This window comes from Rhodnius prolixus, unplaced genomic scaffold (genome assembly GCF_049639745.1).
Source record: "Rhodnius prolixus isolate KJV_2025 unplaced genomic scaffold, Rpr scaffold_1, whole genome shotgun sequence".
Taxonomy (NCBI): domain Eukaryota; kingdom Metazoa; phylum Arthropoda; class Insecta; order Hemiptera; family Reduviidae; genus Rhodnius; species Rhodnius prolixus.
The window spans coordinates 65,285,319-65,308,995 of record NW_027411581.1 but is presented as its reverse complement, the minus strand read 5'-3'; the positions used below and the strand labels follow the sequence as shown (position 1 = coordinate 65,308,995).

Below are 23,677 nucleotides of genomic sequence, written 5' to 3'. Positions count from 1 at the left end.
AAATCTTTAACTTCAAATATCTCGTAAATTGCTCAATAGATTTTGTTTATATTTTACCTGTATACGGAGACAACTATTGTCTATAATTGTTTACAATTTCGTAAAAATCTGTCGAGTGGGAAACGAGATATTTAGAGTTAAATGTTGGTTTTGTTTGAAACAGTTAAATCTTCAACTTTAAATATCTCGTAAACTACTCGATAGATTATGTTTATATTTTACCTGTATACGGAGGCAAGTATTGTCTATAATTGTATAATATTTCGTAAAAATCTGTCGAGTGAGAAACGAGATATTTAGAGTTAAATTTTGGTTTTGTTTGAAACAGTTAAATCTTTAACTTCAAATATCTCGTAAACTACTCGAAAGATTTTGTTTATATTTTACCTGTATACGGAGACAACTATTGTCTATAATTGTTTACAATTTCGTAAAAATCTGTCGAGTGGGAAACGAGATATTTAGAGTTAAATTTTGGTTTTGTTTGAAACAGTTAAATCTTCAACATCAAATATCTCGTAAACTACTCGATAGATTTTGTTTATATTTTACCTGTATACGGAGACAACTATTGTCTATAATTGTTTACAATTTCGTAAAAATCTGTCGAGTGGGAAACGAGATATTTAGAGTTAAATGTTGGTTTTGTTTGAAACAGTTAAATCTTCAACTTCAAATATCTCGTAAACTACTCGATAGATTATGTTTATATTTTACCTGTATACGGAGGCAAGTATTGTCTATAATTGTATAATATTTCGTAAAAATCTGTCGAGTGAGAAACGAGATATTTAGAGTTAAATTTTGGTTTTGTTTGAAACAGTTAAATCTTTAACTTCAAATATCTCGTTAACTACTCGATAGATTTTGTTTATATTTTACCTGTATACGGAGACAATTATTGTCTATAATTGTGTAAAATTTCGTAAAAATCTGTCGAGTGGTAAAAGTGTTATTTAGAGATAAATCTTTAACTTCAAATATCTCGTAAACTACTCGATAGATTTTGTTTATATTTTACCTGTATACGGAGACAACTTTTGTCTATAATTGTATAATATTTCGTAAAAATCTGTCGAGTGGGAAACGAGATATTTAGAGTTAAATTTTGGTTTTGTTTGAAACAGTTAAATCTTTAACTTCAAATATCTCGTAAACTACTCGAAAGATTTTGTTTATATTTTACCTGTATACGGAGACAACTATTGTCTATAATTGTTTACAATTTCGTAAAAATCTGTCGAGTGGGAAACGAGATATTTAGAGTTAAATTTTGGTTTTGTTTGAAACAGTTAAATCTTCAACATCAAATATCTCGTAAACTACTCGATAGATTTTGTTTATATTTTACCTGTATACGGAGACAACTATTGTCTATAATTGTGTAAAATTTCGTAAAAATCTGTCTTGTAGGAAACGAGATATTTAGAGTTAAATTTTGGTTTCGTTTGAAACAGTGAAATCATTAACTTCATACGAGTATATCTCGTAAACTGCTCGATAGATTTTGTTTATATTTTACCTGTATACGAAGACAACTATTGTCTATAATTGTATAAAATGTCGTATAAATCTGTCGAGTAGGAAACGAGATATTTAGAGATAAATCTTAAACTTCAAATATCTCGTAAATTGCTCGATAGATTTTGTTTATATTTTACCTGTATACGGAGACTACTATTGTCTATAATTGTTTAAAATTTCGTAAAAATCTGTCGAGTGGGAAACGAGATATTTATAGTTAAATTTTGGTTTTGTTTGAAACAGTTAAATCTTAAACTACAAATATCTCGTAAACTACTCGATAGTTTTTGTTTATATTTTACCTGTATACGAAGACAACTATTGTCTATAATTGTATAAAATGTCGTATAAATCTGTCGAGTAGGAAACGAGATATTTAGAGATAAATCTTAAACTTCAAATATCTCGTAAATTGCTCGATAGATTTTGTTTATATTTTACCTGTATACGGAGACTACTATTGTCTATAATTGTTTAAAATTTCGTAAAAATCTGTCGAGTGGGAAACGAGATATTTATAGTTAAATTTTGGTTTTGTTTGAAACAGTTAAATCTTTAACTTCAAATATCTCGTAAATTGCTCGATAGATTTTGTTTATATTTTACCTGTATACGGAGACAACTATTGTCTATAATTGTTTACAATTTCGTAAAAATCTGTCGAGTGGGAAACGAGATATTTAGAGTTAAATTTTGGTTTTGTTTGAAACTGTTAAATCTTCAACTTCAAATATCTCGTAAACTACTCGATAGATTTTGTTTATATTTTACCTGTATACGGAGACAACTATTGTCTATAATTGTATAAAATTTCGTAAAAATCTGTCGAGTGGGAAACGAGTTATTTAGAGTCAAATTTTGGTTTCGTTTGAAACTGTGAAATCTTTAACTTCAAATATCTCGTAAACTGCTCGATAGATTTTGTTTATATTTTACCTGTATACGGAGACAACTATTGTCTATAATCGTATAAAATTTCGTAAAAATCTGTCGAGTGGGAAACGAGATATTTAGTGTTAAATTTTTGTTTCGTTTTTAAAAAGTGAAATCTTTTCAGATACGGCAAAGATAGGTACTATAGTGATACCTCGGATTTCGAACGACTTGACTTTCGAACAATTCGCTATTCGACCAAGAAATTCGAGAAAATATTGTCCTGAAATGCGAACAAACATTTGGAACTCGAACACCACTGAGATGAGCCGAGTTGTTTTATATTTACACTTTTTAATGTTTATTTCTTGTTTAGATACATGTTTTTACATAAAATATAAAAATTAGGCCAGTAAAAACGGCATATTTCTGGGGCTTAGAGCAAAATAAACTATATAGTTTACATTATTTCTTATGGGATAAATTGTTTCGGTTCTCGACCACACTTCCGAAATGAATTATGGTCGAGAACCGAGGTATCACTGTATATTATTCTTACCTTGCACCAGATTTAATACTAGTTCAAAATCCTCTTTTGATAACATGGAAATAAATCTTATACGAAATCTATGTAGACAGCTGTGTTTAGGATAAGATTGTCCCACCATAATTACTCTAATTAGAAGTAGGCGCCCCTGCTATATTCATTGCTCTAAGCTAAGTCCCTATGCTGTATCTTGGCAAAAATAAACAAGAAGAAAATCGGCAATAATTTCTCTTTCTTGGATGAAACAATCTTTCATCTGGAGGAAAAAAAATGGATAGTACTCAATAAAATAAAGATGTGAATTCAATCTGTCAAAAAATTAACTAACATTTTTACAGGGCAATTTTTTTTTATTTATGTATGTCTTTATTACAAGTAATAAATTTGTAATGTTTACATGAATTTAGTTAATGGTGTAATTTAGATAACAAAAATTTTGTAGATAATATAATTAAAATAGGTAAATGCTTCTTAAAACAACTTCAATAAAAATGTAAAAAAAAATGCATGTTATATAATGATCTCCATATAATTGTTGGATTATTGCAGACAATTAAGAGATGTAAATAAGATAGTATCTTTCCAAATAAAGGAGATAAAGATATCCTTATTTAGAAAATATATATTATCGATCGAAGTAATCTACTCTCCCACCAGAAGTATATTTTGAATTTCCCAATACATCTATTAACTTTGCTACAGTATCTTCTACTTTTACAAGAGTTTTACTGTCTCTCATCTCAATGAAAGAATTCTTTACATCTTCATCTTTTATACCTTTGATAATACGATCTACCATATCAGTGCCAACAGGACCTGAAAAAAAAAAAAATTAATAACAATTGTAATATTTATAAAAAAAGGCATCTGACAAAGTTAATATAAAAAGAATGCAAACCGAAATAACAAAAAAAAAATAAGATTCAAAACAATCAGATTATCAAAGCTATTCAATTTAATTTTTTACATGAAATACAACAAATTATTGCTACGATATTCATGTACACTCTACAGTAAATGGATTCAAAGGCATGAGTAAATGACATCTACATCTTCAAATTGGCTTTAAGTCCAATTATTGCAACAATATTCATGTTTTAAGGATAATGAATGGACTTTAAAGGAGTAAATAACTTAAACCTACATCTTCTGCATAACTTTCAAGTCCAATTAGACCAGTAAAGCTAAGATGTATTGTTGGTTTAGTGGGTTCGATTCCCTAGCGCCACGGTAGCCGAGCGGTTAGAGGCGAATTCGCCTCCGTCCAAGTCACCTAATTTGGTAGTTGGGCGTTAAGCCCCGCTTGAAAAAATAGGCAATTACTTTACTTTACTAACTTTAAGTCCAATTAAGGAGCACAAACACAATATCTGAGAAAACCGAAATATTTCTAAAATACAAACTTATATTAGCCGTACAAGCCATCATCTCTCAAGCTGGCTGTAATACATGTTTGTTTTTTTTAAATGAAAAATTGGTAAAAGAATATTTCTTAAATTTAATGGATACATAGCCCGACTGGAAAGTAAGAGAAATTTTGATTAAAAGATGTCTGATTTTAGAAAGGTGCTCCATACAAGGATGTATTACAGCTGACATTGTGTTGATTTCATTCTTATAAGGTGGAATCACTAGTCACAGAATATCTAAAAAGCTTGGTCTGGAGACAATCACTTTTAAGTAATTTACGAAGATTCAGAAGAAATCCTGCCTTGATTCAAGACAATATCACTGACTTTCAACTCTTTGAAAGGATTTCCTAGTATAATCTTTACAAAGAAAATGGAATTAAAGTGATACAAAAGCCGAACTTCCAATTTTACGTTACTTAACTTTTTTAATTACTTATTCATATTAATATATCGAATTAAATTCCAAGACAAAACCGGAATCAGTAAAGTTTTGGGCTTGGCGATCTGAATTGAATGTAAGAAAACCGGAAGAATCTTCAACTCTAGTTTTCAACGTCTGCGCTTATATTAACACGAAATTTCTACTACCATAACATTCATCACCTGGTGAATAATTAAGGATATCTAAGTCTTTATTTTCTTCAGCCAAAGTACGCAGATACATCTCTCGGGCTGTTTTTCCAACACAATAGTACCCAAAAGACTTGAAAGGTTGTACGGCTGCCAGAGAAGTTATATTAACAATCAAACGATGGCCTGCCGTATTAACTTGTAGAAAAGCAGCAGTTAATATACTCATTGAATAAACATTAATTGTCATGTATCTGAAAAGTAAGATAAACACTAATTATAAGCTCAAAACTTTTTGTAGCACACATAAATATCAAGAACAGGAAAAACGAATCCACTTACTGTTGCCATTCTTCTAAATCTGACATTTCATTCGCCCATTTGCTGTTTCCTTCCGTTCCTGCATTATGTACTAAGATGTAAATGTCAAATTGACTTCCCTGTTTCGGAGTGACAAACTCTTTAAATGAATCAAATTTGGGATCACTCAAATCGTATTCAATACACTAAAAAATTTAATATAAATAATTATACAAAATTATATTTGTGATAAAATAAGAATTTACGATCTACTTCATTAAAAAATAATTATATTACAGAAAAGATCACCTGCGTACTAATTTTTTGGTTAATACTGTTGATTGTATTCGATGTTTCTTTCAGATCAATCAAAGAGCGAGCAATTAATCGAATTTCAGACTGTGAATCAAAAAGTTTAGAAAATTCTGTAGCAATTTTCTTGCCAATACCTTTACTTGCACCCGTAATCACACAAAAAGCTTTCTTTCCTGCTAACTTTGTCATATTTTTTAATCTAAAAATTAAAATAATGTATTAAATAAGGTAGTTTATTATTCATTCTGTTATAGACAAGAGACATCGTCGTTAAAATACAATGAATTTTTTAATCGAAAAAGTTGATAAAAGTTTCACACACAAATTCGTTTTAAAAAAATTAATAATAGGAATAAAATAAATATTTTAAAGACCCTACTATTATCTACCAATAAAAATCTATTTTTTAGGCGTACTTACAATCAATTTGGAATAGTTAACTTTTTTTTTTAAAGCATACTGTTATATTTAACAAACTAAATAATCTACTTTTCAGCTACACCGGTAATAATTATATTACGGAAAAGAGAAGACTCCTCTCCCACTTGCCAACGCAATCTAGAGATAATTCTTACCAACTGCAATGTTTCCCTGTGCAAAAGGCTTAAATTTCCCCCATCGACCCTCAACTTCTGTACACTTTAGACTATGGACTCATGTTTTTACTTGTCAACAATAATTTTACTCATCAGAAATGGAAGTTTAATGTCCAGCCTCTTTCAAAGATAGGTAGGTAAGGATAAGTGGCTAAGCTTAATCAAGTCTTAAGATAGGGTCTAGCTTAGAGGTCTATCAAGCCTTAAGTTTCAAGTAAAGGAATGTAATTCCGAGTTTTTTTCTTAGTAGGTGCCTCTTAAGCTCACATTTTAGCTATGGACAACATTCTAATACTTAAATTTTACTTATTCAAACTGATTTTTACATCATTGAAGAACAACTGCTGTTAGGCAAACAGAATTTGGAAGATGAAGGAAAAAATGTTAACTGCTGTAATTTCTTTTTAATATGAACCTATTCAACTGCTTAACATTACCTTTTTTTTTATTATATTTTTGAAATAAAACATTTAGCTAATCAAACAAATAGCTTATATAAGAAAAGAAATCTCCTACCGAAACAGTCCCCGTCCGATACTAACTTTGTTTCATCCAAAATTCGTCAAACTGAATTGCGACGATATAAATGCGATTTTTCACTTTTTCTCGAAAATAGAACCAATATATTTTTTTTTTTTATAAATGTATTATAATATTTACTCATCTAAATGTCTACTATTTTTATAATAAGTTTTTAAACAATATATATATTTTACGAGCTTTTTGGTCCTGCGACAATAAGTATTTAGTGCAACTTCACATCAATAGTCGTTTCTTTTAGCATATAACACTATAAACATTTTTTAAAACTAAGTTAGAATACTAAGTTTAAAAAGTACAGTTAAACGAAAAAACGATTTTACTGAATTGATATTTTTATTGTTTTATGAAAAATTGTTCTACCACCTTTTTGTGAACTTTAGATAATACCTATAGGCCTCTCCACTGACAATCTAATATGATGAATCTTTAAATAATAACCATAGCAACAAATTTAATATTTACAAAAAAAAAGACAAAACACACATACATAATACACAAATAATACCTTTTTCGCAATGAGTGGATACCTCCACGGATTTGGCCAGAAAATCTGCTTTCAATAATTCGACCAGTTCACCGACGGTAAGGGGCTGCTGTGGATTTATATAGCTTTTTAGCCACTTTGTTGGGATATCTTCTTCATTAACAATTTCACTGTCTTCTACACTAAAATCTTCCGTTAACAGTCTCACTATACAATCCTTACGCTTATTTTCAAGAGATTCCAAAAGTGCTTTCTCAGTTCTTGGTTTACCTTGTTTAATTCTAGCTAGTTTCCTCTCTGAAAACACAAACGCATTGCTATTACAAGAAGTTATATAACACTTTAAGCTTGGTTTGAGAAACTAACCTAGACCAGATATGTAGGCTTCTGAATCAGGTAAGGTGTTACTTTTTACAAAATTATCCTCAAAAAACTTTAACGCTTCACCCTCACTCGAAGTTGCATTGTTTTCAGACAACCATGGATCTACGTTTTTAATCATTTCTGAACCATTTAATTACACGTTCGCAGTGAGATTTTTACTAAAACCTAACTTACAATCTGACCAACATTGATTTCACAAAATGCTTATTTTTTTTTGTTCTCATTAACTCCAACCTTGCCATAACCATAATTTTCTAATAATATTTCTGTGATTTTCGTTATTGAGTAACGACTTCTAAAAAAGAACTAACGTAAAACTATCAATAAAGGTGTGTTTTCATGTGATGATGGAAGGTAACTTGTATGAGAAGGTATTAATGTGGTTAATTCAAAACATCACCAGCGAAGTTTCCAGTGAAATAATGCTAAGTTAATGAAGTATTATACTTCAAAATCTCATGGAAGGTGACCTGCGTAAAGGCCATGGAAATGCACCTTGTAAAGCGTGTACTGCATTTAAATCTTGGTCAAAAACTATGAAAGAACAAGGAAAAGATGCCCAGGTATAGTATATTCTAAATGTTTGTATGAATTGAAAGAACAATCTCTGCATCAACGTATGAAAATATTTTTTTTTTTTTTTTAGAAAGATAGCCACACCGGAGCTGAATGCCCACTGGACAAAGATGAATTAGGTCAGTAATTTGCAGTTTTATTACTATTTCTATGTAAAGTTTCATAAGTTATTGCAATATGAATGCTCCCTCACTTAACTGCTCTTTAATTTCAATGTGTCGATTCATTTCCCTCTTTTATACACAGTATTGTCTAAACTGTAGTTATTAATTCAAATCAAGCTGAACGAAAGAGCATATCACCTATTGGTTCTAGTCTTACATTAGTTCAAAATAGTTGCAAGATGACTGATGAAAACATATCCTTAATGATACTTAATTCTAACTCGTAATTTATTAAGTATTTTATCATTTAAAAAGCCGGTAGAGCCCTTTTTCGTGATTATTCTTTTTGTCATCGGCCTTCACTCACCTTCTGAATCTCGTGATAATAATTTATTACAAAGCTGTATGTTAGCACGGACTTTTTCAAGTCCACGGAGTGCTATCTTTACATTTTGTCTTCTTAGGAGCCTCTACAGCTCTCGGGCTCACTCTCACTGTAAGGTGAATGACCATGTTGTCCAGCAACAAGCGAACACACCGTCCGGAGGCGTGCAGTGCAATGAGAAGGCTCCGGGCCCACCATTGACCGCACATTTTGACTTGCTATAATAATATACAGTAGCTGGAGATTTTAAAAACAGGTATTTCCAGTAAGAATCTTATGTGAAATGCGCTTAACGATCGCGTAGTAACCTTTTACTTAAATCTAAACCGTCTAACGAAGCTTGTAAAATAGCTGCTAATGTTTAAGCCATTTCAAGTAAAATTTCTGTTCAAAAAAATGTTTTTATCTTTTGCTAAATATTTAAGGACAAAAATTATTCTGAAAATATTCGTTTATCAAGACAATGATAATGCAATGTTTTATTCAATTTTAATGGTGCAAAATATTCACAACCCAAGGTAAATCAGTGTACAGAAAGTTTTCAGATCCGTATCGATTTCTTAGCAGTATTTTAAATTACATAAATAATTCGGGAAGTAATTTCACCGAGTCTGTATTAAAGAAAATGAAATTCTACACAGTTAAATAAAAAACATTTCTTTGCAGGTAGATCTACTTGGAATTTTCTTCATACGATGGCTGCATATTATCCAACGAAACCTACTATAGAAGACCAAACGAAAATGAAAGAACTAATAAAGAATTTTTCAATTTTTTATCCGTGCAATATTTGCGCAAAACATTTACGAGATGAGTTAGTTGTTGCTATACTATTAAATAAAAATATTAGAATAATCGGATTTAAAAAAAAGAAAAATCGATTGTTTCAACCAAATACTTATAATGTTACAGTATACAGTTGACTCCGCCGGACGTAAGCTCTTCGGACGCATTGTCACAGTGGTTCTGCCAAGTTCACAATAGAGTTAATGTACGGCTAGGAAAACCTGTATTTGACTGTGGAAGAGTAAAAGAGAGATGGAAAGATGGTTGGCTGGATGGTTCCTGTGATTGATGTTTTTTTTCTTTTAAAACAGCTGCATCCCACACATTAACAGATGATTAATAAATAAACTTTTAACCAAGACTTACATTATTAGTGTATGATCATTGTAAAGGAATAAATAAATAGATTTAATAAGTACTTATTTAATGAAGTAGTTAATTTCTAGAACAAGAGTCTTTCCAACAGATTAGCCGTATTACTACTTTGTTTGAATTTCTATTAAATTAAAGAATATTAAGATTCATAAAGTTCAGGGAACTTAGTTTTCTTAATCTCTTCTGTTGGAATTTCTCCTTCCTTGCATATTCTGTAAAAATTGTCAGGTCCTTGTTTAACGATCAACTTCAATCTTAAGGCTTCTCCAGGGCTACTTCTTTCTTGCTCTAGTATATGCTAAAAGATTTTTTTTTTTTATATATTTTAATTTATTAGCATTACATCATTTCTCTCCTTAATTCTTTACTACATAAACTTACACTGAGCAATGGAGGAAACGGTACACTATCTGGCAGGATTCTCTCTGTTAATTTTGTTGAAGCAACTCTTTCCCATAATGAGTTTTCTTCAGATTTTGGAACTAGTCTGTAGTCAGCTTTATAGGTTGTTCCCTCCATTTCTACAACCTGAGGATATCGGCGGCCACGGAAAACTTTTTCTACATATGCTCTTACTTTCCTATCTTTGCCTTCCTGCGATATTATAAAAAAAAAAAACTGTTAAGTTTAGAAGTATGTGGGTAAAAACGAAAATGAACTCTTACCTCATTCTCTAATGTTTCAACTTTGAGTATTCTAATAAAACAAGGTTCCTTATATCTTTCAAACATGTTTCTTTTCACCAATCTTCCTACTCCAAAGTTTTTTAAATTGCCAATTAGTTCCCACAATGTCTTCCCACTAAAATCGGTTGTCCGACCAATATATTTAATAACCATTTTTTTTTGCTTTCTTTAAACGCTTCGGTACATTTTTTTACTTTTATTGTTTTAAAGTCATACAATGAAACGATTACAATATAGAAAATGTACTTTTAACTTCGAAAAATGAATCACTTCATACGAACATTGCACGAATCTCACATTAGCGGAAGGTTACATTACTGGTTTGTTCGAATTGTCACTCATTAAACCCCACCATCATCCCCCACTATTCTTAGGTTGCCTTCTTAAGGAGGTTAATACCCGGTTTTCGATACATTTTTATCAAAGTAAGGGCAGTGAGCATGACTAGCTTAGTTATCACTTAAGCTGATATATTTGTAGTCAATTAATTTCAACTCTAATTCTAGTAAACAAGCAAAAAAAAAAAAAAATATGGCTGTGAATTCTAAGGAATTGTTTTCGTATAACAATCTTATACATGCCATTTCTGGGGCAGTTGTGGGTGCATTTAAAATTAATTTTTATCTATTTAATTTATTAGTTTTACTTTAATATAATATTATTTATTTTTTTTAATTAGGGTAGTATGGTGGGCATGATTGTCTTTTACCCACTGGACACAGTTAGATGCAGATTACAATGTATGTATCTTTAGTTTACTACCTGTTTAGTAATAAAGTCGCTAGAAAATTGTAATAATACAATTGTTAATGTTGTAGTGGAAGATAAAAGAAAAGCGAGAAATACAATAGCGGTTATTTTGGAGCTGATAAAAGAAGAAGGAATGTGAGTTACTCATTAGTTTTGTATAATTTCTGAGCCAAAAGTAACTTTCACCACTAATTATGGTTGGAAGTCCTGGCAAAAAAACTTTACAAATATCTGGGACAAATTTTGTTTATAAGGCCACCAGAGTACATACTTTATCTAATAGTAATTTTAATGGGACATACTCTTATTTTTATCTTCGGTTTTAAAATAACGTTGAAATATCTTTCAACGAATGACTTGAGATTTTGTTGTTTCTTTTTTAATGAAATTTTCAATGTTTTTTTTACCTTTATATTTGAAAAGCTTTGTATTAATACTTTTCAATTTTTTAGTGGTTCCCTTTACAAAGGAATAATCCCAGTTCTGCAAAGTATATGTGCCTCCAATTTTGTTTACTTTTATATTTATAACGGGCTTAAAGCAAGTGTTAAAGGAGGAGAAGGTGGAAAAGATTTGATTCTTGCATCTGTAGCAGGTTTTATTTATTTTCAATCGTTTTTATGGTTGAGATAATTTAATTTATTTAGATTTAGTGCATTGATAATGAGTATTGGCGTTTATTTATTCTGTTTAATTATAAAAATAATTGTTATTGATGAAATCGCGAGACTAAACTTGATTTAAATGCCATAGGAGCAATAAATGTACTTTTAACTACACCTCTTTGGATGGTTAATACAAGGATAAAAATGAGTGGAATTACTGATGTACGAAGATATAACGGACTCGTTGGTAATTTTGCTTAAGTCAAACTTAAAAAAAAACAGACATCCAGGGTTTCTTACTATTATTTCACTTTGTCAATAATTTTAGATGGTCTTGTGAAAGTATCTAGCACGGAAGGTGTACCCGCACTTTGGGCAGGAACAGTACCATCGCTGATTTTAGTTTCAAATCCGGCAATTCATATGGCAGTGTATCAGTCGATAAAAAGAAGACTGTCTTGGAAAAATGAAATATCTGCACTAACATATTTTTTAATGTCCGCTATAGCAAAAATGGTAGCAACCATAATCACCTATCCGTTACAACTGGCTCAAGCTAAACTTAGGGTAAGTTCTTTTCTTCTTTTTTGTTCATACATGGATTAAGGGGGGGGGGGGGGGGGGAATTACCACGCGGAAAATGGAATAATAAATAACATATTTCAGCATGGACCCAGTGATCTGGCTACTAATTCTGGAACCATTCAGCTACTTATTTATATTATAAGGTAAGTTTATTACATATTTAAATAACTGATCTCAGGTTGTCAGAAACCTGACTAGTATTCATACTGGTAATAAGAAGAGGGTTTAGTTCAGTTTTTTAGCGTTTTAAAATCCCACGAGGAATAATTCTGGGTTCAAATCCAGCAGCCGACCCTTAAGATTTCTTTTCCTAGAAGCCTCATTGTCCAGGAATGAACAGTATTGTTTGTGACGAGGAAGCACTGTCTAGAGATCGGCAGTGTGCTGGGAAAGATTAAGGGCAACTAAGGTTGCCTTCCCTTAATAATAATAATAAACACTTGCTAGATATAGGTACGGTGATAGTACTGCACAAAAATATTTCTTGCGCCTCTTTTATTTCTTAAAAAAAAAAAAAAAAAAGTTCACTCAAATTCATTTAAATAATTTTCTGTAAGTATTGTACAATATTTTTAAAAAAGTATCCATAACAATTATAACTTGTTAGCAAATTAACTAAATTCTTGAATTATAAATAAAAATGTTAATAATTTCTTTCAGGAGGCAAGGAGTTAAAGGCCTTTACAAGGGAATGGAAGCCAAACTTCTTCAAACAGTACTAACTACTGCCTTGATGTTTATGACTTATGAAAAAATTGCGGCTTTTGTATTTAGAATTATGGGATAACATTAATTATTTTTATCCTAAAAAAAAAAAAAAAAAAAAATAAGTCAACAAGAATCAAAAATTTCGGACAAATAAGTAATAGGCTTAACATTACAAAAAAAAAAAAAAAGAAAAGATCACAACATCTTATGTACCTAAATAATTTCAACATGCCATTTTTGATCCGCTGGATAACAATGAATATCTTTAACATCATTTTTTTTGGTAGTGATTTTGCGTGTCTTCATTTTATTTTCAATTTTTGTTTCATCAATAATATTTCTGTACTTTTTCTTTTTTACCTTTAATTTGTCATCACTGTAAAAACAAGAATTTTTTAGCTTGTAGTAACTTTTTTTATATACAGGGTGTCCCAAGCTATATGGATAACGACTTTTTCTCGGAAACTAAGATAGCTAGAAAAAAAACTAAAAAATACGTGTTCCCTTAGTTTTTTGTTAGGAATCCAAATTTAATTTGTAAATTTTTTTCGGTGCTTCCAGAAGCGAGATACAGGCACCAACTTCATTTTTTCAAATGGGAAGGTGTGGTTTTTAGTTCAGAAATAGATTCCTCTATTTTTTAAAAGAAAAATTTACTTGAACGGTTTTTTTTTCTGTGAGCGATATTTTAGAAGTTATGAATGAAAACATGATTCTTATAAGAAATGTCAAAATGATAATATTTAACGGTTTTTTGATTGAATAAGAAGAAAAGTACTATTTTATTATAAATTTTACTCCTAATTAATATTACAGATCATGCTCGAACTGGCCTCCACCATTAGAGATGCATAGACGTGCTCTTTCCTGCCAATTGTCCCTTACTGCCAAAGAAATAGCTTCAGCTTTAACCGACTTACAGGTATCTATTATTCTCTGCTTTAGTTCATCTACAGATGCAATTCCGGCTTGATTCTGATGCACCTAGATTTAGAAGTGGCCACTGAATCGCCCCCTGTGTCGATAAACACCACCAGGCATGTAAAGTGACTTTTCGATAGGCAATTTGATGGGCGTATTATATCAACTCGGGGGGCGATTCAGTGATACCTCTCTCACCGGATTTGACACCTATGGACTATTTCCTTTGGGTATCCCTGAAAAACAAGGTGATTATTCATAACTTTTTTCTTTCTTTCCTTATTTCTGCTTGCCTAAAAGCATTTCTAAATCTAGGTGCATCAGAATCAAGCCGGAATTGCATCTGTAGATGAACTAAAGCAGAGAATAACAGCTACGTAAGGGGCAATTGGCAGGAAAGTGCATGTCTATGCATCTCTAATGGTGGAAGCCATTTCGAGCATGATCTGTAATATTAATGAGGAGTAAAATTTATAATAAAATAGTACTTTTCTTCTTATTCAATCAAAAAACCGTTAAATATTATCATTTTGAAATTTCTTATAAGAATCATGTTTTCATTCATAACTTCTAAAATATCGCTCACAGAAAAAAACCGTTCGAGTAAATTTTTCTTTTAAAAAATAGAGGAATGTATTTCTGAAATAAAAACCGCACCTTCCCATTTGAAAAAATGAAGTTGGTGTCTGTATCTCGTTTCTGGAGGCACCGAAAAAAATTTACAAATTAAATTTGGATTCCTAACAAAAACCTAAGGGAACACGTATATTTTAGTTTTTTTCTAGCTATCTTAGTTTCCGAGAAAAAGTCGTTATCCATATAGCTTGGGACACCCTGTATCCATATAGCTTGGGACACCCTGTATATAAAAAAAAGTTTAATTTATTATTGGGCTGTTAGTGGAATATTTTTTGAAGAATTTTTGATTTTTACAGCTTTATTTTCAGCAGTTTATGTTTTAAATCTAAAACAAATATGTGGGGCCCAATGTAAATAAGTAGCAATCAAATTGTAAATAACCAATGACATTTTATCTAAACTGTTTTCATCTATCATTAGAATAGTTTATCCAAATTATAAAATAATATTACGAATATACCGTTGATTTTTTATTTCTTTTTCTTTTTTTGTTTAATTTCAATATGAAATAGATGATAAACATCGATTACGCAGTTTTTAAGGCTATTTTAATTTATTAATGACCGTGATGTCATAAAATTTTAATGATAATTCTAAATTGCGTTGAGTTCAGTTAGAAAATCACTCATATTTGTCTAAAAGAATATTAAAAATGTATTTAATTTGATAAACGACTTCTTTTGTTTTAAGAAGAAGAGTTTAGGTGCTAAAAGAACAATTTTGTTTCATCTTTTAAATTTTGATAAAAGAATATAATTTATTTTATCCGCAAAAGGACTTATTGTTATTCTTCAGAAAAATTACAAAAGAAAAAAAAAACTACTATAACTGTAGGGACTTAAGTGAGGAATTTTCATATGAGAAAATGGAGAAGTTTCGAAAGTTTTGCTTTAAAAAATTAAAAATATTTTTTGAGATATTTTGTTAGAACACACACAGACCATTTTCTAAAAATCACTTTTTCTGACTCAAAGATCTCAAGGAGGAATATTTTAGATGAAAATTTATCATGTTCAGCACAATATTCCTTGATTTCATTTCTTGGTTGTATTCAATTAGTTCCAAATAAATTTGAACAACAAACAAGTATTTAAGATGTGGTTGGGTCCACAGCGATCAATAAAACCAACAATAAAATTAGTTCTAGTCATTTGTTTTCTTGGTTATTGTTATTGTTTTTTGGGTGTTAAACTTAAATGTTTTTACTAAGTGATCTACCTTATATTATAAGACAGTATATTATTACTTTTGTTCTTTTAACTTTTTCATTATACAAAAACATTCCACTAAATGTAATCTAGTAAAGAAAAGAAAAAACAAAAACACTTTTACAACACTGTACCTTGCTTCATGTGATATTGTCAAGCAGGTTATTCTGCAAGATGTTTCTTGGGATGTAATCAGGTGAGGAGTTGTTTCATCCTCAGAAACATTATAAACATTAATAATTCCTGGAAAAGCAAAAATTATGTATAAATAAATAATAATAATAAAGGAAACGAAAAAAGGGGAATTTATTTGATTTTATTATACCATTACTATTTGCCGATATCAGCCAATTTTCATAAAATCCTAAACATTTAATTCTAGTCTCCTGTTTGGATGGGATAATCCAGACTTCTTCTCCCGTTAAAAAATTATAACATGCTATACATCCAGTTGAATCTCCAAGGCATACTTTATTCTCCTGAAATTGTAATACCCAAACTTTGACAATTCTTGAATGTATTTTCTCTATCCTTATTTCCATGTGAAACAAGAAAGAAAGTGAATTTATAGTAATTTCAAACTGGCACTAAATTGCCCAGCATTGGATGCACAAAAAATAAAATTTAAAAAAAGCAAGGTATGTCCTATTTCTTCTTCAGATCGCTTAGTTGAACTGAAGGATGGGAAAACAGCACACCATCTGTATAATGTTTTTTTTTAATTACTCATTATAAATACAACTTAATTCTCAAATAAAATCCCAGTAAAGAAAACAGTGAATTTGAGTACAGTAGTCTACGCCTGCAACCGCTCATAATACCTGGTAAACTAACCTTAGTTTTTTTTTACTGTTATGGTTTTCAGTAGGTTATAATTACCTTTAAAAACTGGATGCTTGAAATTTTATTTTTTATCTGTACATTACAAACAACACTGGCTGATTCCACACCATAAAAGTCAATGTTTGATTCATTTACTAGTCCAAAATATTGTCCACACAGTGACCATTCTAAGATTTCTGGACGTTTACATTTACTGCAAAACAAAACATGAAATGCTTTTTTTTTTTTTTTTTACGTTTTTACTTTAATTTGCATCTCTTAAGATTTTAAGAATAATTGAAATTATCTTAAGAAATGGAATTATTAGAGAAACCTTGATATATTTACGATGTAAGCACAGCGACCCTTTACAAGATTCCACGTGCGTAGAGTACAGTCACTTCCAATAGATAATGCCATTTTTCCACTTGGATGAATCGCCAAATGATTAACGCCTAAAGTTTTTTTGTTTTTTTTCATTTATTTTCTCTCAAAAAGAACCATCATTTACTTTTAAACAAAAATCAGATGAATAAATACTATGAACTACAACTTAACATAATTTATATTTACAACACCTTTTCCTTTATGAGCTTTAGTCCACACTTTATCCAAGACCCAAGATCCTACAGCAAACATCGCAACTGAGCCGTCTTCACTGGCACTTATCAAATAATGGCCATCTGGAGTAAAAGACAGACTTGTCACTGTCCCTGAAATCAATGACAGCAACGATTTTGATAACTTATTTCTGAACAATATCACAAGAGACAATTTGCCAACTTATATGTGACCATATTAACAAAAACTAATTCAGTTTTGTGACACAAGCTTTGCAAGTATAAAAAAACGCAATTGGTAGCTGTAGATAATAATTTTTTCTCTTCATTTTGAAAAGAAGGAGGGTCTAGAGCTGTTCTAATTTTGTTAGCTACTAATTTCCCACAGATTTCAAAAAAAAAAACTGTGGTCACTAAAGCACGCCCACGTTGCAAAAAAAGACGAACGTAATCTGATACTGTTCATGTGCAAAATAGAAATGGGTGATTTCTAAATATTTTTTTACAAGAATTCTCTTGCTCTTACCAGAATGATGCATTAACAGTCCACATTCCTTTCTAGAATGTAAGTCATACAGCTGAATGCATTCATCAGCACCTCCTGATGCTAGAAATTTGTTATGCGAAGAAACACACCTCAAACTAGCTTTATGTGAATGACTTGCTATTGAATGCTTCAGTATATAATTCTACAAACAAATAAACAAAGAATACAATCGTCTAATAGTAAAAAAAATTCTAACATGAATATGTGTTTATTACCTGGTCGGTTTTAATTAATTTGTATCCTAAAAGGTACTCTTCATAAGTTCCTACTATTATTTCAAACAACCCTTCACTGTCAGCCATAATTGTTTTATATCAAAATAATTTCTAACAATTGTACATAATTAATATGAAATTCATCAATATTCTGTACACATTAAAAAGCAAACATCATAAACTTGACAAAAACAAAATTAGAACTTCACATGCTGTTCGGTTGCAAGTTAGGGAGGTAATGAAATTGTTATATATATTTAAAAAAAAACACCGTATAACCTACCTGGGTACTGCGTACTCTTACTGGGTCGGTGGGTTTGGGTTGGGTAGTGGGTATCAGCAACATCAGAAAGGAGGTAATTTAGGAGAGAATAATCTTTTTTCCTTTTCTGTCAACCACTTGTTCTTAAAGCAGTGAATATTAATTGTTTAACATAAAAATTTTGTCTAATTTTGCCTGACTGAAAATTGCAAATTCCATGGACCCTTTTTTTCAGATTGGTTAATTTTCTCAGCCTGTTTTTTTTTTAATGCAGTTTATACCAATATGAGTTCAAAAAAGAGAAAATCCTATTTTTCCAACTCACAATTGCCAAAAAGAAAAAAATTGTTCCTGCAAAGTGGGATGAAAGGCTTTTTTTGCACATCCAACGGTAAAGAGAAAGACTGTATTAGAGAAGCACTTAATTTACTGGATGAACAATATTCTAAAATTTGTCCTAAGGTATTATCGTTTTTATTTAGCTGAAAATTTGTTTTTCATTTAATTATGATATAGCTTTTGTAGACTGAGGAGAATGAATTTCGTAAAGAAGATATCGAACGTGAGCTAGAAAAAGAAGTAGAAGAATTGAAAAATCGTTGCTTTTCTGACAATAAACCTTTCCAGGTTATTGAGACAGATGTAAAAAGCTGTGTATTCATAAAAACTACTGTGAGTTTTTGTTTGAAAGTTCAGTTCTTTTTAACTGTATCTCTTCTAATGAGTTAAACACATATTTTCTAAGCTTATATATAAACTTAATGTTTAGGTGAACGATCATGTAAAGTTAGCCACTTCTATCTTTACAGAAATTAAGGATCAAAAGAAATGCAAAAGTAAATTTCTTATAAGACTTCTACCAATTGAAATTACTTGCAAGGTAATAGCATTAAAATTTTGTAATCAATTCTATTTGAATAATTTATATATATTATAGAGCTTCTGTTACAGAGAGAATTGTAATTTTCTCTAACTTCAATCATGTAATGGGATTACCTGCATTTTCAATCAAACGTTTCATTGATGTTTCTTTTAAAGGCTTACATTGATGATATAAAGAAAGCAGCTGATGAAATATTTGACGTTCATTTTAAGTGTGAACCAACTACATACGCAGTAATGTATAAGTATGTTCTTAAGTAATAATAATAAGCCTTTTTAAGAAAAAAAATAGCAATCGAACTCTTACTGCAGAAATAAGATCCTGTAGAAGGTCTTCTACACTAAATGTTGCATTCCTACTCGTGGTATATCCTGGAGTTGATGGTTAGCGTTCGGAAAGTACATCACTCCTCTTCCGCAAATGTGTCACAGTATGAAACTCAGGCCCAAATTCTTTGACTTCATCCAATGAATATGGTTCTTGTGACGCGTCTTTTTCTCAATTTAAACATATATTAATCAATTTCTTAAGAGAAAAAACTTCTTCGCTAGCCTGGAAGAAGTGATGGCGTGGATATTGGTGGGTATTCAACATATGTGGAAATCGTTGTCTTTTTTTGGAATATAGTATCTCATTGAAGGGAATGAAACTTTACAAGAGAGCGCCAAAGAATTAGAGTCATGATTCCACCTAAAAGTGAGATGCCTGTATGTTCATGGTTTAAAAATTTAATGACTGTAACACTAAATGAACTTACCCTATTCCACAATGTGTGGTTTATGATCTAGAAGCAGAGTTCGTTAGAAGAATTTAACCAGTTAATTTTCAAGTTTATAATTCTACTTCTCGCTTTTTTTCGTTCAACACTCCTTTCGAGAAAGTCTTGGTCATCCTTGAGCTTTTCTGGCCATATTAGTTACACATCTTTGATCTCATTAAAAAGAAAGTCAAGCTTGCCACTATTTACATTCCATTTGCGCATCGTCACCTATTTAAGACTGAGTGGAATCACAGTTCCGCGAGGTTGCCATCTTAGTTCACTTGTAGTTTGACGCACAATTATTACTATTTATCATTTCATAAAATACATTGATCTTAAGAAAATTTGTTGTTGTTAAAACTAATAATTTTTTTCCAGCCACAGATGTAATAACAGTGTACTACGTGCAGAAGTTATAGAAGCTCTTTGTGTCCTAGTTCGAGATCGAAATCTAAATCACAGTGTTGAATTGAAGAATCCAAAAAAAGCAATCCTAGTTGAAATCATTAAAGGTATCTGTTGCTTATCGGTTTTATCTAACTATTATGAATTTAAAAAATATAATCTCGTAGAACTAGCTTGTGACAGAAAGAGTACTGATGTTGTAGACGATAAAAATGAAAATACTGCTAAAAAGGAAGCAAAAGAATGAACTTAGTATAAAGTGACCATTTAAAGTAACGATTGTAAATGTAAATTAAGTCAAAAAAGAACATGGAGTTTATGTATTTTTTCGGTAAAGCTTGTAGAATAGTAAGAAAATGTTTAAGAAGAAGTAAAGTTGAAAACTTTGTAAAGTAGTACTTTTTTTAAGTTTTTGGAACTGACAACAAATGCAGCAGGTATGTAAAACATATTTGTAAAAACGTATGACAGATACATCTGTAAATATTTGTGTTGAAAACTTGATGTCATTTAATATAAATATTATTTACACCAACCATCCGGGCTAGTAAGAGCTTAGGAGGTAGGTGGCTTAATATTATGTTCACAAACTTAAGTGTAATTTTATTCAGATTTATGTTTCATTTTACAAAAGAAAAAAGTTTCTTTAACCTGCCCAAGCTAGTATGTATTACATTTTTTTAAAAATATTAACAAGTAATCTGTAATTTATAAGTAAAACTTACTTTTTGTTTGCATTAACTTTTCAGGTTGAATAATACTTGTAAATAAACTTATTTCAATACATTTTTTTTGACAAATTAAAGTTATCTTTGATTTTATCCAGAACTGTGAACCTAACCACGTTTTGTTCAATATTAAATAGTTACATTTTCAAACACAGAAATACTTTTAAATTAAATAATAAATTAGTTTAACACTTTCTTACTACAGAGACGTTTCTTTAATTTGTAAGTGAAATTTATTTTTAACTTTGTTTGCATTAACTTTTCAGGTTGAATACTACTTTCATTCATAAGATGACGTAAGTTCGGAAAAATGTTGCAAGATTCTTAAAAAGGCTATTTGGACTACGGTATGCGTATGATCACAAACTCATGATTCAACCTACCTGAAATTACCATGTTCAAATGAGTCTGGGCGCTAATAATAGAAAAGACTGGATTGTAGGCCTTAGGTTTTTCTAAATGACCTAAAATGAGACTTACGTGTAGAGATCTTTTAGTAAAAGCTCATAAGAATTACAGGCTAATTGGAATTTTCCCATTGTCAATCACATCGGAAATCAACGACTATAGAGGATGTAGATGTACATCTAACATCAATAATGCAGATGGTTGTTTTAGCCATTTAATTACTAGGATGTAGATGTACATCTAACATCAATAATGCAGATGGTTGTTTTAGCCATTTAATTACTAGGATGTAGATGTACATCTAACATCAATAATGCAGATGGTTGTTTTAGCCATTTAATTACTAACACAATAAAATTTCCTGATCCGCAACAGAGGATACTGAGATACAACGATAACATCTCAAATAAGCTTGCAAGTTACTCGTCGTGCCACGGGATCATTTCTACTTTTCAATCTTTTGTTAAACACTTGCGTAAATACATGGTTTATTAATTGATTTGCTTCCCTTTGTTGTTCTTTTAAAAAATTACATCATATCCTTTATAAACTATAAGGTGACCCACAAAAAGGTGTCATAACCATACATTATAACAAAATATAATAAAGGAATAACTTCTAAATAGGATGTTTATTGACACTGAAAATGAACAGCAGTCAGAAGAGCACACATTTTTTTCGAGAATATAACACTTAGCTTTCAAAAATCATGAAACAAACCACTTCAAAAAAAGAAGCTAAATTAATTGCAGTGCACAAAATTCCGTACATGTTCACTGGTATCTTTCGGAGAATAAATAAATTTGTAAATACAATACTTTTTGGTACATAAAAATGGAAGATGGTGTTAAAAAATTAATTTTGTATGCTGTAATGAGTTTAATCTATCGTAAGAATTTTATTCAAATATTAGACCAAAAATATATAACTTTTCCTATCACAGAAAATGATTTCACTTTTGATAAAGCATATTTCTAATAAATGGTTTAGTAATGTAATACATTTACTTCTTGCTAGCAAACTTATCGACAAATTTTCTCAATTTGTCTGTATCTTGCAGCCCAACCAGACGTTCCTCTACTTTTCCATTGCGAATTCCAACCAAAACCGGCACAGAACCCACCTTGAACAAAAACAAACATAAGTAAAAGTTCTAAACACATTTATATGAAATTCTTTTTTTTCATTCAAAACTATAAGATTTGTAAACATTTTAATAAAAAACAATTGAACAATTTGCCACATTGTTCAATCCACAGTGAAAGACAGGTTAAATATAAATTTAAACAATGCACCAGTTACAAGTTACAAAAGTAAAAACATAAAGGATATAAGCAACAATACATGAAATCTAGTTACTTTACGCAAGATACTTTTTAACAAAATGTAATACATCTCTTCAATTACTTGTAAAAATAAAGAATAGTTTTACGTACATCATAATCTAATGCAAGATCAGTGTGCTCATCTATGTCAACCTTTGCTAAAATCACTTCTCCTTTCTTCTCAGCAATAACATTTTCAATTCGAGGAGTCAGAGCCTTACATGGGTTGCACCATCTAAAAAAAACGACTTACTAAAAATACAAGCAAAAGAGTATACACAGAAATTTTCATTATTAATTTTATACAATTTTATGGGCAGATTAAGCGTAAAATCAAGACCTTTAAAATAAAATTGTTAAAATTAGCTGCCTAGGAGGTCATAGAACGGATACTAACCACGTTACGAATTATATCAAACAATAAATGAATTTAACTTACGTTGCAAAGAAATCAACTATAACTGGTTTCTTACTATTCTTAACTCTTTCATTGAAATCCTTTAGGTCTTGTACTTTAAACGACTCATAATTCTTTGATGTTGTGGATAAGTTTACAATTTGTAGGTTTCTTACAGGAAATTTTTGTATGTTTTTTAACATTATGAATTGTAATTTACTTAATTTGGTCTTTAATAATGACTCTAACAGCTGTACTCCAGTATCTCAAAACAGGTCCAAGAAACAACGCAAATTATTTATACTTCTAGGGTCAATCATACGATTTCTAGTTATTATGTAATGTGGCGAAATAAATGAAGATAAGAAGCAGTGATGTAAATTTAATTTCGTGAAAACCTTTTTGTTTCCTCAAACAAAATAAATTATGTGAAGTATTATTTATGGTAATTTTTAAATTGTATTCCATCACATTAATAAAACTATTGAT

General features: G+C 30.3%; 8 protein-coding genes across 16 annotated transcripts; 3 read left to right on the top strand and 5 right to left on the bottom strand.

Annotated features, from left to right (window-relative positions):
* Positions 1-3,273: 3,273 nt before the first annotated feature.
* Positions 3,274-7,325, bottom strand: LOC141446147 (sepiapterin reductase-like). Of its 2 annotated transcripts, none has more exons than XM_074112607.1 (5): positions 7,186-7,325; positions 5,536-5,740; positions 5,269-5,432; positions 4,960-5,180; positions 3,274-3,760 (listed from the first exon to the last, which is right to left on the bottom strand). In XM_074112607.1, the coding sequence occupies exons 2-5, from the start codon at positions 5,728-5,730 to the stop codon at positions 3,570-3,572; spliced, it is 771 nt and encodes a 256-aa protein (XP_073968708.1). In that variant the 5' UTR covers positions 5,731-5,740; positions 7,186-7,325; the 3' UTR covers positions 3,274-3,569. The 2 variants fall into 2 exon arrangements, with proteins under 2 accessions (XP_073968708.1, XP_073968709.1); XM_074112608.1 differs by lacking the exon at positions 7,186-7,325 and adding an exon at positions 5,962-6,115.
* LOC141448784 (uncharacterized) lies at positions 7,091-7,666 on the bottom strand. The gene is made up of 3 exons (XM_074117420.1): positions 7,531-7,666; positions 7,186-7,461; positions 7,091-7,104 (listed from the first exon to the last, which is right to left on the bottom strand). Exons 1-3 carry the CDS (start codon positions 7,664-7,666, stop codon positions 7,091-7,093), a joined length of 426 nt encoding a protein of 141 aa, XP_073973521.1.
* Positions 7,127-9,821, top strand: Alr (Evr1_Alr domain-containing protein Alr). 2 transcript variants are annotated; one of them, XM_074112613.1, is made up of 5 exons: positions 7,127-7,262; positions 7,878-8,111; positions 8,195-8,243; positions 9,280-9,427; positions 9,526-9,821. In XM_074112613.1, the coding sequence occupies exons 2-5, from the start codon at positions 8,007-8,009 to the stop codon at positions 9,686-9,688; spliced, it is 465 nt and encodes a 154-aa protein (XP_073968714.1). In that variant the 5' UTR covers positions 7,127-7,262; positions 7,878-8,006; the 3' UTR covers positions 9,689-9,821. The 2 variants fall into 2 exon arrangements, with proteins under 2 accessions (XP_073968714.1, XP_073968715.1); XM_074112614.1 differs by having other exon boundaries at positions 7,144-7,262; positions 7,903-8,111.
* Positions 9,638-13,301, top strand: PMP34 (Peroxisomal Membrane Protein 34). 4 transcript variants are annotated; one of them, XM_074112599.1, is made up of 8 exons: positions 9,638-9,774; positions 11,140-11,200; positions 11,279-11,345; positions 11,663-11,805; positions 11,964-12,062; positions 12,144-12,382; positions 12,482-12,543; positions 13,061-13,301. In XM_074112599.1, the coding sequence occupies exons 2-8, from the start codon at positions 11,146-11,148 to the stop codon at positions 13,185-13,187; spliced, it is 792 nt and encodes a 263-aa protein (XP_073968700.1). In that variant the 5' UTR covers positions 9,638-9,774; positions 11,140-11,145; the 3' UTR covers positions 13,188-13,301. The 4 variants fall into 4 exon arrangements, with proteins under 4 accessions (XP_073968700.1, XP_073968699.1, XP_073968697.1 ...); XM_074112598.1 differs by lacking the exon at positions 9,638-9,774 and adding an exon at positions 10,817-10,885; XM_074112596.1 differs by lacking the exon at positions 9,638-9,774 and adding an exon at positions 10,919-11,057.
* On the bottom strand, positions 9,807-10,613 carry mRpS34 (mitochondrial ribosomal protein S34). The gene is made up of 3 exons (XM_074112617.1): positions 10,440-10,613; positions 10,156-10,368; positions 9,807-10,072 (listed from the first exon to the last, which is right to left on the bottom strand). Exons 1-3 carry the CDS (start codon positions 10,611-10,613, stop codon positions 9,914-9,916), a joined length of 546 nt encoding a protein of 181 aa, XP_073968718.1. The 3' UTR covers positions 9,807-9,913.
* LOC141446140 (p21-activated protein kinase-interacting protein 1-like) lies at positions 12,934-18,277 on the bottom strand. The gene is made up of 9 exons (XM_074112593.1): positions 18,021-18,277; positions 17,785-17,947; positions 17,277-17,411; positions 17,033-17,153; positions 16,756-16,912; positions 16,202-16,355; positions 16,011-16,119; positions 13,322-13,484; positions 12,934-13,204 (listed from the first exon to the last, which is right to left on the bottom strand). The coding sequence occupies exons 1-8, from the start codon at positions 18,105-18,107 to the stop codon at positions 13,322-13,324; spliced, it is 1,089 nt and encodes a 362-aa protein (XP_073968694.1). The 5' UTR covers positions 18,108-18,277; the 3' UTR covers positions 12,934-13,204.
* Positions 18,273-23,446, top strand: LOC141446146 (THUMP domain-containing protein 1 homolog). 4 transcript variants are annotated; one of them, XM_074112605.1, is made up of 7 exons: positions 18,273-18,376; positions 18,518-18,744; positions 18,808-18,954; positions 19,052-19,162; positions 19,321-19,409; positions 20,304-20,437; positions 21,325-23,446. In XM_074112605.1, exons 2-7 carry the CDS (start codon positions 18,568-18,570, stop codon positions 21,327-21,329), a joined length of 663 nt encoding a protein of 220 aa, XP_073968706.1. In that variant the 5' UTR covers positions 18,273-18,376; positions 18,518-18,567; the 3' UTR covers positions 21,330-23,446. The 4 variants fall into 4 exon arrangements, with proteins under 4 accessions (XP_073968706.1, XP_073968705.1, XP_073968703.1 ...); XM_074112604.1 differs by lacking the exon at positions 21,325-23,446 and adding an exon at positions 20,534-21,135; XM_074112602.1 differs by lacking the exon at positions 21,325-23,446 and having other exon boundaries at positions 18,278-18,376; positions 18,557-18,744; positions 20,304-21,135.
* On the bottom strand, positions 22,079-23,539 carry LOC141446153 (thioredoxin, mitochondrial-like). Its single transcript, XM_074112618.1, has 3 exons — positions 23,231-23,539; positions 22,903-23,026; positions 22,079-22,589 (listed from the first exon to the last, which is right to left on the bottom strand). Exons 1-3 carry the CDS (start codon positions 23,389-23,391, stop codon positions 22,470-22,472), a joined length of 405 nt encoding a protein of 134 aa, XP_073968719.1. The 5' UTR covers positions 23,392-23,539; the 3' UTR covers positions 22,079-22,469.
* Positions 23,540-23,677: the final 138 nt, after the last annotated feature.

Coding starts and splice junctions, on each gene's coding strand:
- LOC141446147 (XM_074112607.1), bottom strand. CDS start 5,730: ATGACAAAGTTAGCAGGAAAGAAAGCTTTTTGTGTGATTACGGGTGCA. Junction 5,433..5,535: donor ACCAAAAAATTAGTACGCAG/GTGATCTTTTCT, acceptor TAAATTTTTTAG/TGTATTGAATACGATTTGAG. Junction 5,181..5,268: donor GATTTAGAAGAATGGCAACA/GTAAGTGGATTC, acceptor CTTACTTTTCAG/ATACATGACAATTAATGTTT.
- LOC141448784 (XM_074117420.1), bottom strand. CDS start 7,666: ATGATTAAAAACGTAGATCCATGGTTGTCTGAAAACAATGCAACTTCG. Junction 7,462..7,530: donor AGCCTACATATCTGGTCTAG/GTTAGTTTCTCA, acceptor TTGTGTTTTCAG/AGAGGAAACTAGCTAGAATT.
- Alr (XM_074112613.1), top strand. CDS start 8,007: ATGGAAGGTGACCTGCGTAAAGGCCATGGAAATGCACCTTGTAAAGCG. Junction 8,112..8,194: donor AACAAGGAAAAGATGCCCAG/GTATAGTATATT, acceptor TTTTTTTTTTAG/AAAGATAGCCACACCGGAGC. Junction 9,428..9,525: donor GCAAAACATTTACGAGATGA/GTTAGTTGTTGC, acceptor ATAATGTTACAG/TATACAGTTGACTCCGCCGG.
- mRpS34 (XM_074112617.1), bottom strand. CDS start 10,613: ATGGTTATTAAATATATTGGTCGGACAACCGATTTTAGTGGGAAGACA. Junction 10,369..10,439: donor TTGAAACATTAGAGAATGAG/GTAAGAGTTCAT, acceptor ATAATATCGCAG/GAAGGCAAAGATAGGAAAGT. Junction 10,073..10,155: donor CGTTTCCTCCATTGCTCAGT/GTAAGTTTATGT, acceptor AAAATCTTTTAG/CATATACTAGAGCAAGAAAG.
- PMP34 (XM_074112596.1), top strand. CDS start 10,992: ATGGCTGTGAATTCTAAGGAATTGTTTTCGTATAACAATCTTATACAT. Junction 11,346..11,662: donor CTGATAAAAGAAGAAGGAAT/GTGAGTTACTCA, acceptor TCAATTTTTTAG/TGGTTCCCTTTACAAAGGAA. Junction 12,544..13,060: donor CTACTTATTTATATTATAAG/GTAAGTTTATTA, acceptor AATTTCTTTCAG/GAGGCAAGGAGTTAAAGGCC.
- LOC141446140 (XM_074112593.1), bottom strand. CDS start 18,107: ATGGCTGACAGTGAAGGGTTGTTTGAAATAATAGTAGGAACTTATGAA. Junction 16,356..16,755: donor CAAGCATCCAGTTTTTAAAG/GTAATTATAACC, acceptor TTACAATTTCAG/GAGAATAAAGTATGCCTTGG. Junction 16,120..16,201: donor GATATCGGCAAATAGTAATG/GTATAATAAAAT, acceptor TTGCTTTTCCAG/GAATTATTAATGTTTATAAT.
- LOC141446146 (XM_074112602.1), top strand. CDS start 18,568: ATGAGTTCAAAAAAGAGAAAATCCTATTTTTCCAACTCACAATTGCCA. Junction 18,955..19,051: donor GTGTATTCATAAAAACTACT/GTGAGTTTTTGT, acceptor CTTAATGTTTAG/GTGAACGATCATGTAAAGTT. Junction 19,410..20,303: donor ACATACGCAGTAATGTATAA/GTATGTTCTTAA, acceptor ATTTTTTTCCAG/CCACAGATGTAATAACAGTG.
- LOC141446153 (XM_074112618.1), bottom strand. CDS start 23,391: ATGTTAAAAAACATACAAAAATTTCCTGTAAGAAACCTACAAATTGTA. Junction 23,027..23,230: donor ATAGTTGATTTCTTTGCAAC/GTAAGTTAAATT, acceptor CGTTTTTTTTAG/ATGGTGCAACCCATGTAAGG. Junction 22,590..22,902: donor ATCTTGCATTAGATTATGAT/GTACGTAAAACT, acceptor TTTTTGTTCAAG/GTGGGTTCTGTGCCGGTTTT.